The sequence below is a fragment of the Pseudopipra pipra genome, chromosome W (genome assembly GCF_036250125.1).
Source record: "Pseudopipra pipra isolate bDixPip1 chromosome W, bDixPip1.hap1, whole genome shotgun sequence".
NCBI classification, from domain to species: Eukaryota; Metazoa; Chordata; class Aves; order Passeriformes; family Pipridae; genus Pseudopipra; species Pseudopipra pipra.
In genome coordinates, this window is record NC_087580.1 from 23,605,239 (window position 1) to 23,625,118 (window position 19,880).

At 53.3% G+C, this 19,880-nt stretch overlaps 1 protein-coding gene and 2 long non-coding RNA genes across 5 annotated transcripts; 2 read left to right on the forward strand and 1 right to left on the reverse strand.

Annotated features, from left to right (window-relative positions):
- The first annotated feature begins 208 nt into the window (after window positions 1-208).
- Window positions 209-832, forward strand: LOC135405646 (uncharacterized). The gene is made up of 3 exons (XR_010425902.1): window positions 209-299; window positions 388-468; window positions 749-832. It is a non-coding gene; the product is annotated as an uncharacterized LOC135405646 (long non-coding RNA).
- Window positions 833-1,065: 233 nt separating this feature from the next.
- LOC135405657 (uncharacterized) lies at window positions 1,066-5,557 on the reverse strand. 3 transcript variants are annotated; one of them, XR_010425914.1, is made up of 4 exons: window positions 5,495-5,554; window positions 3,307-3,381; window positions 1,610-1,685; window positions 1,066-1,421 (listed from the first exon to the last, which is right to left on the reverse strand). It is a non-coding gene; the product is annotated as an uncharacterized LOC135405657 (long non-coding RNA). The 3 variants fall into 3 exon arrangements; XR_010425913.1 differs by lacking the exon at window positions 3,307-3,381 and having other exon boundaries at window positions 1,071-1,421; window positions 5,495-5,557; XR_010425912.1 differs by lacking the exon at window positions 5,495-5,554 and having other exon boundaries at window positions 1,071-1,421; window positions 3,307-3,509.
- A 10,802-nt stretch (window positions 5,558-16,359) lies between these two features.
- Window positions 16,360-18,816, forward strand: LOC135406372 (olfactory receptor 14J1-like). Its single transcript, XM_064640775.1, has 2 exons — window positions 16,360-16,406; window positions 18,128-18,816. Exons 1-2 carry the CDS (start codon window positions 16,360-16,362, stop codon window positions 18,723-18,725), a joined length of 645 nt encoding a protein of 214 aa, XP_064496845.1. The 3' UTR covers window positions 18,726-18,816.
- Window positions 18,817-19,880: the final 1,064 nt, after the last annotated feature.

The window sequence follows — 19,880 nt, forward strand, 5'->3', positions numbered from 1 at the left end:
AAAGTTCTTCCTGCAGTCGGGGCACTCGAGGGCTTCCCTTGCCGGTGGGTCCATTGGTGTCTGGTCAGCTTAGAGCTCTCGGTGAAGCTCTTCCCACACTCCCCACACTTGTAGGGCCTCTCCCCGGTGTGGATGTGCCGGTGCCTGATGAGGTAGGAGTTCTGGTTGAAGCTCTTCCCGCACTCCGGGCAGAGGGAATCCTGCTTCTTGTTGCAGAGCACTGCAGGCACAAATTGGCTGCAGAGAACCTGGTCTCTGCACAGAAGCTGGTGGATGGAGAGGAGCTGGCTCTGGCCAAGGTAACTATGTGCCATGCTTTAGTCCTGGCTGGCACCAAGGTGCTGATGACTGGCGTGGGGTCAGTGACACTTTCCCTGCCTTGCTCAGGTGGCTGTGCTGCTCCTGTATCACACCTCTATGAGCTGCAAGAGCCCTGGTGACTGGCATGAGTTTGACTACAAGACCCAGGTAATCCCTCTGGGGTTCCCTCCCTTGGGGTGCAGCAGGAGCAGCGGTGGCTTTCAGGGGGTGCTCTGAGACCTGCCCTCCTATTCTGGGTCCCCTTAAAAGACAGTGTGGAGTGGGTACTGCAGTGCTCACTGGTGGTTTTGGTCTGTCAAAGGCTTGTGGCAGCAAGTGTGGGCACCAGCATGGGTAGGCAAGGGAGCTGCCTGCTGCCCCAAGTCTGCTGTGGTTGCTTCCTGTGAGCAGCAGCAGAGCTGCTGACCCCATGGCTCCTCTGACACAGGTTGAGCTGGCATCAATCCTCAAATTTGTGCTGGATAATGAGGAGAGCCTGAATGAGAACCTAGAGCCATTTCTGCTGACGAAAGGTGAGTGCTGTGTCTGCTCATGCCTGAGGAGATGTGAGCTGGTCTGAAACCTCTTCCCACATTCCCCACACATGTACGGCCGTTCCCCAGTGTGGATGTGCTGGTGTAGGATCATTTCAAAGCTCTGGCTAAAGCTCTTCCCACATTCCCCACACTTGCAGGGCTTCTGCCCAGTGTGGATGTGCTGGTGCTTGATGAGGGAGGACCTCTGCCTGAATCTCTTCCCACATTCCCCACATGTGTAGGGCCCTACACCAGTGTGGATGTGCTGGTGAGTGAAGAGGCTCGAGCTCTTCCTGAAGCTCTTCCCACATTCCAGGCACCTGAAGGGCTTCTCCCTGCTGGGAGGCTGCTCAGGGACCACCAGGTCAGAGCTCCCCCTCAAGTTCCGGCCGCCTTCCAGGCACAGGCTGGCTCTTTCCTCCTCAGAGCACCCTGGGCTGGCTTTGGAGCCCCTCCTGCGGGGGGATCTCCGGCCCTTTTCCTCCCCGCTGCCTTCCTGCGCCGGGGAGCCCTTCAAAACGGCCTCTCCCACCAGGCTCTGCCGGGGGGATTTGTCCTCCGGGCTCTCCGTCCTCAGCTCGGGGCCTGGGGCAGGAAGCAAGAAGGACAGGGAGGGGATTTGCCTCCGGCCCACAGGGAAGGCCAAGGACATCCCCCCAACTCCGGCCCCGGCAGGACGGCGGCGCCAGCGGGGTTGTCCTGCAGCCGGGGCCATGCTCGGCTGACAGAGCCAGCACAACACCCGCCCAAAGGGACACTGACTGCCTCCTCACCTGCCTGGGGGGCCCAAGGCATCTTCCTCTTCCTCGCAGCCTCCTTCATCTGGCCAAGCTTTGGGAAGGAGAAATCCTGATGGGGGGGAAAACAAGGGCTGAGCGTGTTGGCTTGGGGGTTCCTCCTGCCCAAGTCCATCTCTAGAACACATCGGGCATCTTGTGACCAAAAAAACCTCCAAAACACAAGGATTCAGCCCTGTAAAACAAAAACCACCAAAATTCAGGAAAAAAACCCCTCAGAAATATCAATATGAACCCCTCCTCAAACTGAAAAAAGTTAAAGTTTAGCCAGTAAATACTCCAAAATATGAAGATTCAGACAATTAAAAGGTGTTTAATTGGGAGGCTGAGGGGAGTGAGGTCATTTCACGAGCACTTGATTGAGTTGCTATATATTAATAAAGAGCTGTATTAATGTAGTTTCACTTAAAACTTGCCAGGGCTGTTCCTCGAGCTTATCTGGCCCCCTGCCAGTCCAGGGCTCCTTCTCCAAACCACCAATCCAAGTGTGCCAAACGCCCTGGTTGGTCAGTGCCGGCTGGGGCAGCGGGCACTCGCTGAGGGGATGAGAAAACTGCACCCGGGGCTGGGCTGAAAGAGGCTTCAGCACCACTTCTGATGGCCCAGGGGCAGCATCTGGCTTCTCCCAAACAAAGAGAGGGCACTTGTTCCTCTGCAGGGAGTCAAGGGCAGGAGGGTGACTCCTGCTGCATGGATGGAATGGCAGAGGATCCCTTGGGTCCCCAGGATGGATCAGAAAACAGGAATAGACACAAAAGGTCACCACAAAGATTTCTGGGGCAGTGTCCTGTAGGGAGGGGACAGTGTCACCCCACCAGGGCGGAGCTGGCAAGTGGGAGGCTGCTCCAGGGCTCTGCAAGAGGCCTCGTGCTCTGCTGGGCCCCAGCACTGGCTGGTCCCAACACCCCCGGCTGCCCCCGGCCCTGGGCAGCTCTGCTGCCACAGGCTGTGCCCTCACCGTGGCCCTGCAATGGCCCTGCCTGTCCCTCACCCGGGGCCCTGCCCACATCCCTGTCCCTTGGCTCTCTCTCTGCCAGCTCAGTGTGGGGCACACGGGCTGGGGGTCCCTCCCAAGCCCCCCGGGCAGCCGGCGTTGGCTGGGGGGATGTGAGGGCTGGGCCTGCTCAGCACAGCCCCGGCCTCGTGCCCAGCGCCTCTTTCCTGACCCACACAAGAGCTTCCCGGCCCCCCCAGGGCTCCCCTGCTGCTGCCTCTGCTCCTGGCCCTGCCTTTGCTGCTCCCTTGCCTGGGGCAGCGGCTGCAGGGGGGGATGGCAGCAGCTTCAGCTCCACGGCACTTCCTGGGGGGAGCTCAGCCCGGGGGGACGGGCAGGGACCTGATGGGGATGGACAGGGGCCCAGCAGGGACAGCCAGGGCCTGCAGGGGAAGGCACAGGGACAACCTGGCCCCCCACACTGCCAGGGCTGTCTCTGCTCCTCCTTGCAGGCTCCGTGGCCAGGCACAGTTGGTGTTCCTGGGTGCCCACCATCTCAGCACTTGCAGCCGCTCAAATCAGCGCCCGCAGCTCTGCAGCAAAGCCCCAGCTCACCTGGCACACAGGGGATGGACACAGCACCTGCTCGGGGATGGGCACACACAGCTTTGTGCCTTCCCCACCACGGGGCTCTCCTTCCTCAGCAGCACCTCTGCCTTGCACTTATTCTCAGCCTCACCTCAGGGACAGCTCTGGGCTCACCTCCGCGCCACTTCTCAGCCTCACCTCAGGGCCTGGGCTCAAGGACAGGAACCTGCAGGGAGGGGACATCAGGTGCAAGCTGAGGGCTGCCTGCCTGCACTGGCCTGGGGGCTTCTTTCTCCTTCTACAACCAGCCCAGAACTCAGCCTGCTTTTCTAACACCACACATTTACAGACTAACCTTGCAGACAGATATGGACAGACATCTCTATCCCCCTGGGGATGGAGCCTCAAGCATGTGCTGCCACAGGAATGGGAATCAGAGAATCACAGAATCAGCCACGTTGGAAAAGACCTCTGAGATCATCAAGTCCAACCCTGGATCCAACCCCGCCGTGCTTCCCAGACCATGGCACTGAGGCCACATCCACTCTCACCTTCAACACCTCCAGGGACGGGGACTCCACCCCCTCCCTGCCCAGCCCATTCCAAGGCCTCATTACTCTCTCAGTAAAAAATTGCTTCCCAATATCAAACCTAAACCTCCCCTGGCACAGCTCCAGACCCAGCCCTCTTGTCCTACTGCTGCTTCCTGGCAGAACAGCCCCACCCCCACCTGGCTACACCCTCCTGGCAGGGACTTGCAGAGAGTCAGGAGGTCTCCCCTGAGCCTCCTCTTCTCCAGCCTCAACACCCCCAGCTCCCTCAGCCTCTCCTCACACCACTTGTGCTCCAGAGCCCTCCTGCCTTCCAGCACATCAACACACCCCCAGCTTGGTGTCACCTGCACATTTGCTGATGAAATGCCTGGTTCTGCAGCAGCTGCAGATGCTCAAGGGGCAGCAGGACCAAGTCAGGGGCCTGGGGGGCCTGGGGGGCTTTGGGGTCTGGGAGAGTCCTGGGGGAGCTGGGGAGGGGCTTTGGGGATTGGGGGATAAACCAGGACAGACCAGGACAGACCAGTACAGACCTGGACAGTCCAGTACCCCCTTACTGCTCCCCAGATCTCTCCTGGAGCTGGGCCACATTGTTGGGGGACACCTGAGCCCCCCCAGTGCCCTCCCAGTACAGCCCAGTGCCCCCAGTACAGCCCACTGTGTTCCTGTCCCAGGGTGTGGGTGATCCCTCTTTGGGGGGGTTGGAAGGGATTTGAGGGGGGGGCTGTGGGAGATCTGGGGGGGTTGGATGGGGATTTGGGGGTTTTTTGGGGGCTTTGGGTACATTTAGGGGAGTTAAAAGAGGTCTTGGGGGGTTAAAAGAGATCTGTGAGGGAAGGGGATTAAAGGGAAAAGGGGGGTTAGGAGACATTTGGGGGGGTTAATGATGTCTGGGGGGAAAGAGGAGGGGCAGCACCACAAACAGGTGAGTCCTGAGACTCAAAACTCCTGAAAGCCCCTCAGAAATCCACCTCTGGACTCATCAAAACCTCATCAAGGACACCCCAATTCCCTTCAGAGACATCAAAACCCCCCTCCTCAGACCTCTAAACCCTCTCAGTAACCTGCAAAACCCACCTAGGACCCCCCAAGCCCTTTCAGGGACCCAAAAACCCCTTCAGGGGCCCTCAAAACTTTCTGGGACTCCCGAAATCCCCCTAGAAACTCCCAAAACTGCTTCAAAGACCCCCAGGACCTCCCAATTTCCTCGGAGACTCCAAAACTCCCTCAGGGATTCCCAAACCCCTTCAAGAACCTTCAACATCCACCCTAAGTCCCCTCAGGACACCAAACCCCCTCGCAGACCCCCCAAAACCTTCTCAGGGACCCCTAAAAGCCCCCAAGGGACCACAAAACCCTCTCAGGGACCCCAAAGCCACAGAACAGCAGAAGAGCTTTCTGTAAAGGAAGGGAGCAAAGAATCTGAGAAGGAGGAGACCAAGGAAAAACTGAAGCAAAGCAATAAAATCATCCTGGCCCTTGCAGTTTTTCCTTCACCTTTCTCTCACTTTTCCCTTTTTTAGGGTTCTTTTTTTCGTTGGGTGGTTTTGATTTTTTTTCCCGAGGGACTTTCTCGGAATCGAATCGAACATCCGGGTTCTTGGGAGGCCCCCGGGCCCCGCGGCCCCCGAGAGGGTTCCAAGGCCCCGCGCTCTGACCCTCGGGAACCCCCGAACCGCCCCCGCCAAACCCTCCCGAGCCCTCCAGCCTTTCCACCCACAGCCGCGCTCCCCGCAGCCCCCGAGGGGATCCCCAGACCCCACTCTCCCGCACCCCCCCAGCTCTCACAGCACAATGCGGGCCCCGCCGCCATCAACGATTCCCGGAAGTCGACACGGCGCTCTGCGCGCGCACCGCCTTTAGAGAACACCGCCGCAGCCAATCAGCGCGCGGCCACGCCCCCGCACGGCCACGGCCGCGCCTGCGCTCCGCGCGGGGCACTACGGGAGTTGTAGTCCTTGCGGCGGGTCACAGCGGCCATTTGCACGTGCGGAGTGAGGATAATACGTTTTTCGGTTTTCTTCTTTTTCTGTCTTTTCTTTTTTTCTCTTCTTTCTTTTTTCTTTCTTTTTTTTTTCTGCTTTCTTTTACCACCTTTTTTCTTTCTCTTTTTCTTTTTTCCCCTTTTTCTTTTTTCTTTTTTTTAATTATTTGTCTCATTTTTTCCTCTTATTTCTGTCTTTTTTTTCCTCTTTTTTTCTCTTTTTTCTCTTTTTTCTTCCTTTTTGTCTTTGTATTTGCTTTTTTTCTTTTTTTTTCCCCCATTTTTCTTTTTTTTTTCCATTGTTCTCTATCAGTTGTATTTTCAAGGAAGACTTAAACACAGATCAAAAAAAAATCTCCAGGTACACATCTTATGAGAACAGCTAATCTGCCATTGTTTCAGGCTCGTGAGGATTCCCAAGATCACAAACACCGAGACACCAAGGGTGGAAGACAAGCACCTTTATCCTGCCCCTTGCCATAGCGTTCAATCCACACCCAGCCCTGGATTTCTGGAGCTGCTGGACAGGAGCAGGAGATGGAGCTGGTGCTCAGGAGGGGCAGGCAGGCCCTGCACATTCTGTTAGAGGCACTTCAATTATCCAGGAGATCCAACGGTTCCAGGGCTGTGTGTCCATTCTTCAGGCATCCAGCCCCGGCGCAGCCCCTGACCTTGAAGCGCCCCTCAGGATCCCCAAGTGTCCCCCCAGTACCAACTCTTTATTCCTGTTTATTATTTCACTTCCTGGGTGTCTAAAACATTTCTGGCACGGTTTTGCCTTGGGGGAGCTGAACCTCACTGCTGGCAGCGGGGACTTGGCTCACAGCTGAGGAGGGTCTGTTACCAAAGGTGAACCTTATGGGCTCCAGATTGCTGCAAAAAAAGAAGAAAAAACCCTCTTTACTGTGTGCAGCCAGTTCTGTGAGCAAAGCAGGACCCAGGAGACTGAGCAGAGACAGGATGGGGTTGGGAAATGTGGAGCAAGGTTGTCCACACTGTGTCAGACCTCAAGGGAAAGCTTCAACCAGTCCAAACCTCCTTAGGAGAGACCCTGGATCCATATCAATCAGAGAATGATGCAACCAACTCTTCTCAAAGGAGAAAAGTAACAAACTACACCCTTGAAAATAAGAGTGCATGTTTATTAGAACCTCTTTGAAGTATTTCTGCGTTTTAAGAAAACTTCCTAATTAACTGCACTAGACTAGAGGAAAATCAAGGCAGAGCTGTGGTTTCTTAGCACTTGATGGATTTTAAGGAGCCCCGTGGTCCCCACAGTGCACTTGGTGCCGAGTTCTTGAACCTCAGGTGAGGTTCTCCTCTGAGAGGAGATTGCACAAACCTTTCCATGAGTCCAAGTCAGAAGAGAAACTCAAAGTATCTCAAAGCATTAATGGGTCCCACTGAGGGCCATTCCCAATCCAGGCTCCTCAAGGACTCCTTGAAGGACATCACTGCAGGCCATGATTGCACACATCTGTCACAGACTTTGTGTCAAAAGCAAAAGCCAAAGTGCCCTTAAAAACTGAACTACTTCAAAGAATTAATGAGCCCCCCAGAGTGTCACAGCTGACAAAGCCTCTCAAGGGACTCATTAGAGCAGGTAACTGCAGAGGATTGCACAAACCTCTCAGACACTCAGTGTGGAAAGCAGAACACAAAGTCCTGTGAAAACCCTGCAGTCCCTGAAGCATTAACGAGCCCCACTGGGTGTCCCAACTGACAGAGTCTCTCAGGGGACTAATTAGAGCAGGTCATTGGAGGCCATGACTGAACAAACCTCTCAGAGGCTCAGTGTCAAAAAAAGTACCTCAATAAACCCCGAGTGCCTTGAAGCATTAACGAGCCCCCCTGAGGGTTGTCACTGTCTGAGGCTCTCACGGGACTCGTTACAGCAGAGAACTGGAGGCCGTGGTTGCACAAACCTCTCAGAAATGCAAAATCAAAAGAAAAACCCAAATTGCTCTGAAAATCCTGCAGTCCCTTGAAGCCTTAAGGAGCCCCCCGAGGGCCATTCCTGACAAAGCCTCCCCAGGGACTCTCCAGCAGACCCTTGGAGGCCGTGGGTGCAGGGAGGCAAAGGCTCTGGGCAGCAGCTCAGATGCTGAGAAAAGCCTGGCTTGGCTTTGGGGAAGTTTCCTTCCTTTTCAGGCTTCCTCCAGCTTTGGGAAACGCTGCCTGTGAGATTGGCACCACCTAAGAAGGGCTCTGGCAGGTTCCTGGCAGCAAAACTGGCCTGTCCTGGGCTCCACCCGAGATCTTTGGAGCACGGAGACACCTGAGAGTTAAAAAGAGGAGGCTGCGTCTTTGACAACATTTGGGAACAAGGAGGGATTGCTGGTATGTGGAGAATCTGCATGGGAATGGTTGCTTTGAGTTAAAGCATTAAATTAAAATAAATGTGGGTATCTCAATGATTTGTTTGGGTTTTAAATGAGAATATTTAATTTTTCTGTATATTTATGTTATGAAGTTGGTAGATTAGAAAACAATCATAGTGACTTTTCTCTCATGCAAACTTTAATTGGATCTTGGAAATTTTGAATGAAAACCTCTATGAGACAGATAAAACTCACAGGAAAATGGCACAAATACTGTGGGAAAACATGAAAAGTATTAGGATGACATGTTTGTGTGAATTCAGTTTTTTCTCTTGAAAAAATGCCCTGTGCTTGTCCCTTGGCTAATTGGATACTTGATGTTTTCTGACCTGCTGTTGTCATCAGTGACACCTCCGAGTTTAAGAAGACTTCTCAATGGGTGTTGTACGGGCTCAGGAATCCCAGGGACAGAGCAGCAAGGTTGGGAATGTTGAATGATCCGTGACTCTTTCAGAAGTTATAAAAACCTGACCTGTTCAGGAAAATCAGGTACCGTGGGGAGATCACCCTCTTTGAACCACTTTCTTCTCCGGATGACTGAAAACTGCAGGACACACTGGCACTGCTTGCATTAACCTGTCTTTTAGCACAGTTAGGAACCCTGGTTATTTTTGCATAAACCATTGCTTCCCTGTCCTGCTAAAATGCCCCCTGGATGCATCAGAGCCACTGGATTCCCTGGAAGAGAGAAGCCTGGTTTACTTCCAGTGGGATCACCCCTCACCATGTAAAGGTGAGTGATTCAGATCTTGGACAGTCTCCCAGATCTCTCACCAAGGGGACAGTTCAGCACCAGAACAGGGACCCAGAGACCTGTGGACTTTCCATCTGTCAAGGCTGAGCAATGTCAGCCAGAAACTCAGCACTTCACAGTCGCTCACTCCCTCCCCACCACAGGGATGGGGGAGAGAATCAGAAGGGTAGAAGTGACAAAACCCCTGGGTTGAGTCAAAGACGTGCACACACACAAGGCCAACCCAGGAATTCATTCCCAGCTTCCCATGGACAGGCAGGTGTTCAGCACCTCCAGGAGAGCGGGGCCCCGTCCCGAGTAACGGTGACCTGGGCAGACAAACACCGTCACTCCAAAGTTCCCCCCTACACACCCTGAGTGTGATGTCCATGGTCTGGAGCAGCCCTTGGGTCAGGGGGGTCACCTGGCCCAGGTGTGTCTCCTCCCACCCTCCCACGCACCCCCAGCTCCCTCCCCAGCGTGGCTGTACCAGGGGCAGGAAAGGCCTTGGAGCTGTGCAAGTGCTGCCCAGCAATAACAAAACTGTCGGTGCAGAGACGTGACGGGTGATAAAGACACAAAGAGTCTGGTTGTGTGCAGAAAAGATGTCTCTCTTTATTTTCTCATCTGTCTTTTTATACCCCTTGCTAGCAGCAAGCAGTAACCTTATTTTAGGTAAGCAAGCAACAGCATTTTCATTGGCTAGGATCTATTGGTGATACATTTGGCAAAGCTCAAGGCCTTATTGCAGTTCCCAAATCCTAGGCCTACCAACTTTACAGTCTGCCTTTGTTTCTCCATTAGGGCCGTGTACTGAATTCCTTATCATCAAGGATACACCTGAAAGCTTCCCCAGTCAATATCTTCATCCTGAGAGCCAAGAGATCCACTATTAACTCCTTCAGAAGGGCCTGTGAGGTCCCTTCTCTCAGCAGGAGCTGATGGCTCAGCCCGTGACTCATGGCTGGGCCAGGGACTCTCCAGCTGCCCCTGCCCTGGCCTGTGACAGCCCAGCACAAACCCCTTTGGTTTAAAGAGGCCCTGCAGTGTCACAATTGCCTCTGGATTCAGTGAGGTTCCACAGTGTCCCAGGGCTCCCCTGACTCCATGAGGCCCCGCATGTCCCCGTGGCCACTTGCTTCCATGTGTCTCTGCAGGTGCCCAGGATTCCTTTTGTTCCATGAGGCCCCACATGTCACAAAGGCCCCTTGATTCCATGAGGTTCCACAGTGTCCCAAGGGTCCCTTTAGCTCCGTGGGGCTCTTTGACATCCCGTGACCTCCCGGCTCTTTAGGAGCCCTGAGAACTTCACCAGGGGGAAGTGCCGGATTCTGCCCTGGGATGGCGCAACCCCGCATGGACGGACAGACTGGGAAGGAGAGGCTGGAAAGCAGTGCTGGGAAAGGGCCCTGGGGGTGCTGGTGGGTGGCCAGTTGGCCCTGAGTCAGCAGTGCCCTGGCAGCCAGGAGGGTCAAGCCTGTCCTGGGGGCATCAGGCCCAGCATGGCCGGCCGGGCCAGGGAGGGGATTGTCCCGCTCTGCTCTGCCCTGGGGCGGCCTCACCTGCACCATTGGGGCAGTTTGGGGGGACACAATGGAAGGGAGAGATTGAGCCATTAAAGAGTGTCCCAAAGAGGGCAAGGAAGATGGGGAAGGGCCTTGGGGGGAAGGTGTGTGAGGACACTGAGGGCACTTGGTGTGTTCAGCTGGAGAAGACTAAGGGGAGACCTCACTGCAGGTCCAACGTCCTGGGCAGGGGCAGGGGAGGGGCAGGCCCTGAACTCTGCTCTGTGGGGACCAGGGACAGGTCTGAGGGAATGGCCTGGAGCTGTGTCAGGGGAGGGTTAAGTTGGATTTTAGAAAAAGATTTTTCCCCCAGAGGGTGGTTGGGCACTGACCAGGCTCCCCAGGGCAGTGGGCACAGCACCAAGGCTGACAGAGCTCAAGAAGTGTTTGGATCATCCTCTCAGGCTCATGGTGTGACTCTTGGGGATGGTCCTGTGCAGGGCTAGGGGTTGGACTGGATGATCCTTGTGGGTCCCTTCCAACTCAGCCTATTCTGTCATACTGTGATTAACAACCCTGTGTTCAGCACAAACCAAAACACAGCCCTGCACCAGCCACGGGGAAGAAATTTAACTGTACTCCCCCTGAAACAAGCACACCCTTTAGGGGCTCTCCCAGAAACATCCCACAGTCCATTTGCCACCTGCAACCAGTGACTCTGAGTTCCTGCTTCCCCAGCCCCAGGGATGGTCTCCTTGTCTGCTCATTCCCTCCGCGGTCTCTTTTCAGTGATGGCCTCAGTGGGGCTCGCTGACATCCTCAGCAACTTGGAGGTTTTCTAATGAATTTTACCTCTCTAGAGGCTTGTTCAGTCTTCAGATACTCAGTCAGGAATTGAGTGCCAATGGGCTCATTGACACTCAAAACATCTTAAGGAGGCACAACTCTGGGAATAATTTACTTTTAAGTCTCCCTTTCTTTTGTGGTTTCTTAGACAGATTTCACAGCCACATCCCACAGTCCATTTGCCACCTGGAACCAGTGACTCTGAGTTCCTGCTTCCCCAGCCCCAGGGATGGTCTCCTTGTCTGCTCATTCCTCCACACGCTCTTTTCAGTTTTGGCATCTTAACCAGACAAGCCCTTTGGAGATAATTTACTTGTAAGTCTTCATTTCTTTTCTGGTTAATTAGATCTCAGAATCTCAGAAGTGCATTCAAAGTGAATATATTGTATTAAAGAAGCAATGAGAAAATATTTCCTTTTTTGTGACCTGTTTACTTTTTTCCTGTTTATACATTGACATCAACAATCCCCAGTTGATATTTATCCCAGGCACGTCCCAATTCAGTCTGAATAGATAAGAAAACCAAGACCATTTATGTCTGACAATCCATCAGACTTTATCCCTATCCCCACCCAACCATTCCCTCATCAAACCCCTGGCACTCAAAGCAGCCTTGGGCAAATCGGAGCTCCCTCTACTCAAGGCTGGACCTGCAGGTTTCAGCTCCTTGGCACCAACTCCCACCTGCTTGGCTTGGAGAAAGAGCTGCCTGAGACACAGAGGGATGTTCATTTATTGCCAGCAAACAAAACCAGAGGAAGGCACAGCTCCATAAAAACCAAAAGTCCTTCCTCTGCTGTATATTAAGTCCACATTGCCTTCACTGAAGTCCACTTTGCACAGTAGATAGTCTTAGACCAATGGCAAACACCTTCTGTATCAAGCACAGATTCCAAGATCCCCCAAACACTCCCTGCCCCGGATTCTGTCCATGTTTGCCCTTTGCACACAGCGAGTCACACACTGAAGCCAAAAGTTCCCTGATCAACAGAGGGAGGAAAAGAGAAAGTGAATGAATTTCTGTGTTGTACAGAGTTAAATCTACATTTATTCCAATATTCTGGGGTTACAGAAACGTTATCAAGAATCCTCTGTAATATCTGTTCACTGGGTAAACATGTGTGTGGATGGCCAGGCCCAAGGAGTGGTCAGATCTACCTGAGACTTTCATCTGGTCAGTCCCATCCCCCTGTCCATTGTTGGATGTCACTCAGGAGCCCAACTCTTGGCTCCCTGTGCATCTCCAGGATGGACTTTCACAGCCAACCTCTCGACCCGGGGGGCAGGAGGGCCTACCCTGAGAAGGCCTAAAATGCCCTCAGACAATGCCAACAGTGCCAGCTCTCATGCAAGCTGTCTGTGAGATCTGCCAGTTACCGGTGGCACCCTGGGAATGGTTTTGGTGTTGAATGATGCTCAAACCAGCCTGGTTCACCCAACTCCAAACACACCTCCTGCTTTTGGAAGTTGGATGGGACAGAGAAGCTGCTCACTGGCCTGTCCATTTGTGAGGAGCAGTCAATCCCTTCTTACTAGAGAAGTCCAGTCCCCTTTCACACAGGGAGGTTCTTCTAACACAGCCCTTCTTGGGGTAGATGTGTGGAGATTCCTGCCTTGGGTGGGGATGCCCTCCAAGGACACTCCTCAAGGCTGACCAAAAGAAATCTCCCCACGACCATTGGTCTTGGTGAGTTCCATCAGATCTCTATGTAATAATTATTTCTTTTGGCTAGCTTTAATATAATTGTTTCAATAATTGCTTCAATACAGTGCACTATCCTATTTTATACTGTACAACTAGTAGTTTTAACATTTGTATTGTGTAGTAAATTATTTTGATTTAGATCCTTTGTAAGAATAAATGATTCATTTTATAGAAATATTCTCATTTGGCCAATCATTAAAACCTGTGGGACAAAAGTGGTTCAATCCCACTTCTGTAATTCTTTGAATTTAATTTGTTGACAAAATCTGAGGCAAAGATTGGATCCCTTATTCCTTGAGGCTCTTCAGTGGGACAATGGTTCCTTGATTCCATGAGGTTGCACTGTTTCCCAGCGTTCTTGGGCTCCATCAGGCCCTGCAGTGTGACAATGGCCCACTGATTCCATCATTTTCCCCGGTGTCACAATGGACCCTTGATTCCATGAGATTCCGCAATGTCCCATTGGTTCCCTTTGGTTCCAAAAGGTTCTGGGATGTCACACTGGCCCCTTGATTCCCTGACAAAGTCCCGGGGTTCTTTTGATTCCATGAGGTTCCACAGTGTCCCATGTTCCCTTTGGTTCCAGGAGGCCCCAGTGTATTCCAATGGCCCCTGGATTCCAGGAGATTCCACAGTGTCCTGGAGTTCCCTTGTCTCCCTGACTTTTGGCAGTGTCCAGGGTTCCTTTGTTCCCAGGAGATTCCTTTGTTTCCATCAGGCCCTGTCACATCCCAGACTCCCTTTGGTTCCATGAGGTGCTGCAGGGTCACAATGTCCCCTTGATTCCATGAGGTTCCGCCATGTCCCAGGATTCCTTTGGTTCCATGGGATTCCACAGTACCAAAACTCCCTGGTTCTTATCCTTCCAACATTTGTGGGCCCATTCTCTCCCTGCCTGGGATGGAGCCCCATTGTGTTTGTGCAGGAATGGATCCATGGCCATCCTGCCACTGCCCCAATTGAATGCTGCACAAACGTCACTGCAGGCCCGACCCTGGGTGCAGGAACAGTCTGGGAACTCCAGGCCTGCTGACATTCAGCAGAGCCAGTCGGGGTCCCAAAGAGCACAAGGGATTGACTGCAACCCCTGCAGGTCTCTGGCATTGCTGGGGACAAAGGCAGGAACTGCCAGGAGCTCTGCAGAGCCCTGACAGTGCCACTGCAATCCCAAGCTGCATTGCCCGGGGCAACCCTCAGCACAGCCAAGGCCACAACCCTTCCTGAAAGGTGTCCCTTCTGGGCAGGGCCAGGGGGACAAACCCCTCCATCTGTCCCTGCACATGTTGGGTCCAATTCTCATCCCCCACTTAGGGACAAAGTCAGGCTCCATTGGGTGTTTAGCTTTGCATTTGCTTCACTCTTTTGTGCTTCCAACACACACACACCCCAGTCTGGGCAGAGTCTGGCCCCCCAAAGAACACAAGACCTGACTATTTGTGGCTCCGCTGCAGTGGCTGGAACTTGGGCCACAATCTGTGCCAGGAGCAGAGAGGTCCCTCCCCACAGAAACTTCTTGGCAATGGAGTTAATAGGAAAACAGGATGGGCTGTGGGGATCAGTGTCAGGGCATGGCCTGGGAAGTGTCTTGACCAGCCTCCTATTTACCATGACCAGCCTTTTCATCCCTTTTCTCTCTGTTTTCTCACACTTGTTCCTTCACAAACCACTGTGATCCCACCATTTCCCTTCCTTTGATTCTTCCCTAGAGATCCCATGACAAGTCTTGCACAGTCCCCAAATGTACTTTCTTTTGTGCCCATCATAAGACACCCCAAACAGAATCCCCCATCTTCAGCTGGCAAGTTCATCCTCGGAGGCTCTGCCATTGACCCACTTGCTTACAGTTTCATATAGATACCATGGAACTTTCTTGGAATTGATTTTTTTACTTTTTGGGTTTACAATGGCTTCTCCAAAAACATGGTAATTCATGTCCTAGCAACAGAAATTCTTTGGAGAAGGAGTTTGGGACTCAACGAATCACAGAATGGTTTGGCTGGAATGGACAAAAAAGCTCATGTGGTTGAAGTCCCTGGACATGGAGAGTGACATCTTCATTAATTGAGGCTGCTCAAAGTTCCTGACCTTGGACAAATCCAGGGATGGGACATCCTCTTCTGTTGCAGTTCTTGTCAGCCCCATTGGTAAGTATTTCTTCATTTTATCCAATATAAAGCTCCCCTATTTCAGTTCAAAGCCATTGCCCCATGTTCTGCCACTACAGACCTTGGTAAAATGTATCCCTGTGACTATCTTAGACCGTGTTTTCATCTGCAGACAACTTGGAGAGTGCTCAGAGATGTCCCAGGAAGGGGTTTGGAGGTCTCAAACATATGACCACTCTACAGGGGCAAAGGAGTGGTGGGTTCAGTGGTGTGCAGACAGAGGACAGCAGAGAAGAACCCTGGGAGTGCTTGAAGAGTCGCTTCAGAGAGGGTGGATGCTTTTGTTGCAGCAGAAAAGAGCACTGGAAAGAAAGAATTAATGCCAAGTGCAGCTGGGGAGGTCCAGGCTGGCACAAGGAGAAAAGGATTTCCCTCCAAGGGCAGTGCTGTGCTGCAACACATCACCCAGGAGGAGTGTGGATGAGCCCAAGGCTTTGTGTGTGCAGGAAGAGCCAGGGAGGACGCAGAGATGTCAGTGCAGGAAGGTGCCAGCCAGGTGGGGCAGCCGGGGGGATGACGACAGCCTGCAGGGAAAGGGGCAGGGCATGGACACCGTAGGACAGCCTGGGCTGGAGAGGAGACAGGGAGGGGGAGAAGCTGAAAGGCCCTGCCACAGCCACCTTCTGCAGGCCTTTGGCCATGGCTGCTGTCTGTGCCCCTGATGTCAGGAGGAGGGGAGTGCCCCTTGCAGCCCTGGGGCCTCATGGCCTCCTTGTCCCTGCTCAGCAGCCTGGCAGGTGCCACCCCATGGGCCTGCCCTTGGCATTGCACATCCCACATGCCAGTGCCCCAGGAAGAGCCCTGAGGAATGAGGCAGGGACAGGATCTGCCTTCCCAGGGGCTGGGGGTCAGGGCTTGGCCCATTGGATTAAGGAAACAAGTCAAGGTTTCTTCAGCACCAGAGCCACCTTTCCCTTGCTTGTCCATCCTTGTCATCACTGTCTGCAGTTTTCTGCTCTGACTGGAACCTGGGGACACGTTCTCAGTTGTGTCCCTCAGTGAGACTCATTAGCACTACAAGAAACTTCAATGTTTCAATCTCACTTTGACTTCTTGAAAAGTTGTTTGAACTTCCTCTCAGGGACTGAGTCTCATGTAAACAACATCAAACTCCCTGAGAGTCATGAAATGCCTGGGGCTGATGCTGTGCTGCTGAACTGGGCCGGGCTCCTGGCACACAGGGAGCTCCTGGCAAGCAAGAAGAGCTTCAAAGAGACAGCTCTGCTGGTGAGCAGCTCCTCTGCACAGCCCAGCAGGGCTGAGGGCACTGCCAGGCCAGCTCAGGGACACCAGCAGGGCACAGACAGAGCTTCAAGGGGCTCAGCACTGGCAGGATGGCTGAGAGTTCCCTGCAGGAGGAACCTTGGCAAGGCTGCACACGGTGAGTCTGTGGCTGCAGGGCAGTGCAGGGGCAGCTCCTGGAGGCATCTCCTAAAGCTGGCCCAGCCCCAGCTAATGGGATGGGGGAACAGGGGCTGTTTTGGGGCACTTTGGAAGAGCTGTGAAGCCGGGGGTGCAGCCAGGGGTGCCCAGGGCTGTGGGGCAGAGCAGGGTCCTGCAGCCCAGGGCACTGTGCTGGGCAGGGACTCTGCTGCCTGCCAGGGGCAGCTCTCAGCCGGCCCGGGGAGCTGCTGCCAGGGCTGGGGCACAAGGGCTGTGGGCAAGGAGCAAACCTGGCAGCTGAGGGAGGATCTTTTCCATGTCTCGCTGTTGCAGGGTCAGACCTGCTCACAGCCCCACACCACTGCACCATATTGAATGGAGAATTTTTTGCAAAGCTCACAAAAGACAGGGGCTACAGGAAAGGAATTAGTGCTGAGGTGTGTTTCCTGCTCAGGCATTGTAGCACAGACATTGTTCTCTCAGGTCAGGAGGCTGCACTGAAATTCCAACTCTTTTACTCTCAGAGATGAATATTTCAGGCAGGATCAGAAATGAGCACAGGATCCTGGGCAGTGCTGAGCCTTCCCTTGGGGGTGGGCACTCTCCTGTCCCAGCCCTTGGTTTCTCTGTGGGAGGGCTCCTGTCCTGCTCTGTCCAGCACAGCTGCACCTCTGGGCTGGCACAGGGGACACTTCCCAGAGCTGCCCTTTCAAGCAGCACTGCCCTGCTCTCAGCACAGATCTTGGTGGGGTTTTTAAAGATCAATCTGTGTGTGAACTCCTCTTCAAGGCAGCAAGAGGGAAAGTGCAGGGCAGATGGGGAACAGTCTGAGAGGCACTGCAGCTCTCCTGGCTCTGCAATAAGCAAGGGAGAGCTCAGCCCTTCTGCCTGTCTTGGCTCAACACTCTTCAGATTTGTCATCAGAAAAATTTGCCTCTAAAAAAGCACTCCCAGGTGTTACGATAGTAACCAAAACCCCAGTCAAAATTATTTTAAGGATACACTGTTCCTCTCTCCTGCAGCCCAAATTGCTCCAAGACAGCAGCACAGGAATTGAACTTTTCCATCAAAGCTGGGTTCCATGTGACATCCCCTGGGATCATGAGAGCTGTCCCAAACCAGCTCCATGTCTGCACTGCAGCAGAGCAAAGCTGAGTCCTCGGCAGCACCTGGGCAGAGCTCCTGTTCCTCACAGCACCCTGAGAGAGCACAAACCAGAGAAAAGAAAGGCCTTGACTTGGAGGGGATTTCCCTGACAACTGCACTGGCTTTGCTGAGAGGGGGCTGCCTTAATTGTTCCCTGTGCTTTCCTTTTCTGAACAGATCCTGTCCTAAGGAACAGCAAATGCCCAACAGCAGCTCCATGTCCCAGTTCCTCCTCCTGGCATTGGCAGACAGGCGGGAGCTGCAGCTCCTGCACTTCTGGCTCTTCCTGGCCATCTCCCTGGCTGCCCTCCTGGCCAACGGCCTCATCCTCAGCGCCGTAGCCTGTGACCACCACCTGCACACCCCCATGGGCTTCTTCCTGCTCAACCTCTCCCTCACAGACCTGGGCTGCATCTGCACCACTGTCCCCAAAGCCATGCACAATTCCCTCCAGAACACCACAACCATCTCCTACATGGGATGTGCTACACAGGCCTTTTTCTTTGTCTTCTTCATCTCATCAGAGTATTTCCTCCTCACTGTCATGTGCTACGACCGCTACGTTGCCATCTGCAAACCCCTGCACTACGGGACCCTCCTGGGCAGCAGAGCTTGTGCCCACATGGCAGCAGCTGCCTGGGCCACTGGCTTTCTCAATGCTCTGCTGCACACAGCCAATACATTTTCCCTGCCCCTGTGCCAGGGCAATGCCCTGGGCCAGTTCTTCTGTGAAATCCCACACATCCTCAAGCTCTCCTGCTCACACTCAGGATACCTCAGGGAAATTGGCTTTCTTCTGGTTACTGTCTGTTTAGCATTTGGTTGTTTTGTTTTCATTGTTTTCTCCTATGTGCAGATCTTCAGGGCTGTGCTGAGGATCCCCTCTCAGCAGGGACGGCACAAAGCCTTTTCCACGTGCCTCCCTCACCTGGCCGTAGTCTCCCTGTACCTCAGCACTGTCATGTTTGCCTACCTGAAGCCCCCCTCCATCTCCTCCCCATCCCTGGATCTGGCACTATCAGTTCTGTACTCAGTGGTGCCTCCAGCACTGAACCCCCTCATCTACAGCCTGAGGAACCAGGAGCTCAAGGATGCCCTCAGGAAACTGATAACTGGGTGTTTTTCAGAAGTTATAAACTCTCCTTCTTCTGCATGTTATAGACCTCATTAAAGGCCAATCGGGTTATGGACTTCAGTAAAGGCCCATCCTATGTTTTCTATTTTTTGCTCCTGGTAGAGGTGTTATTTTTGTGACAACTTATTCACACCAGAAAATCTTTATATATATAAATATATATATATATATATATAAAGAGATACATAATTTTCAATTGTGTTTGCCTTTCTAGCCTGGCCCAGAGGCTGTACAAATTGAGAACTGTACTCACTGTGTGCTTAAACCAAATAAAGAACTCTGCATTGGCTTGTTTGCCTGACATCTTTCCTCTCTGACTTCTCTGCAGCTGCAGGGTCGGAGCCTCTGTGCAGAGCTGGGCCAGAAAAGAGTCCCAGCAGAGCAGCAGTGCCAGGGAGCAGCAGCCCTTCTCCTGCATGGCCTCCTCTCCCTTCCCTTCCACACTGTCCTGCAGAGCCCTGTGTTGTTGGAGGCCTCAGTGCTCTGGCAGTCGGTGCCAGTCCTGCTGCAGGACTGTCCAGGGACTGCAGGCAGGGACAGCCACGGGCACTGCTGGCACAGAGCTGACCTCTGCAGCAGCACTGCCATCCTGCAGGGGCATCTCCTCAGGCCAGGGCCTCAAAGCTTCCATCTGCTTTCCACTTTGCTCTCCAGGATGTGCCCAACACAACGCCCTGCAGAGGAAAACAGCAGTGACCAGCACAAGGGGGGGAGTGCTCAGGGTGGGGGCACCCAGCAGTGCCCTGGCACAGCCAGCGCCGCTCCCAGCACTGGCCTCTCACCCCCGGCCATTGGGCTTGTTCTTCCCTCCAAGGAGGGACAGCAAATGACCAGCTCAGGGGTCCATGTTTGCACTGCATGCACAAGACATGCCCCTGTGTCACGGCTTGGGGCTGGGGGGATGGAAGGCTTAGACAAAGTTGATGGCAGAAGCCGTCTCGTTGAGCTACGAGGTGCAGAAAGGACCCCCTTGCTTTTTAAATTCCTTCTCAGAGAGGAGCCTGAGGGTGGCTGGATCCAATCTCAGGCTCAGAGTTTGATTTCAATTGAAGGAATTATAGAGGCATGATTCACTTTGTCCTGCAAGTCTTAGTGATGGCAAATCAGAAATATTTCTATAAAATTTTTTATGTCAAATGAACAGACAATTAATCAGACAAGTGAACAGATGAAAGACCTTAAAGAGAGTTA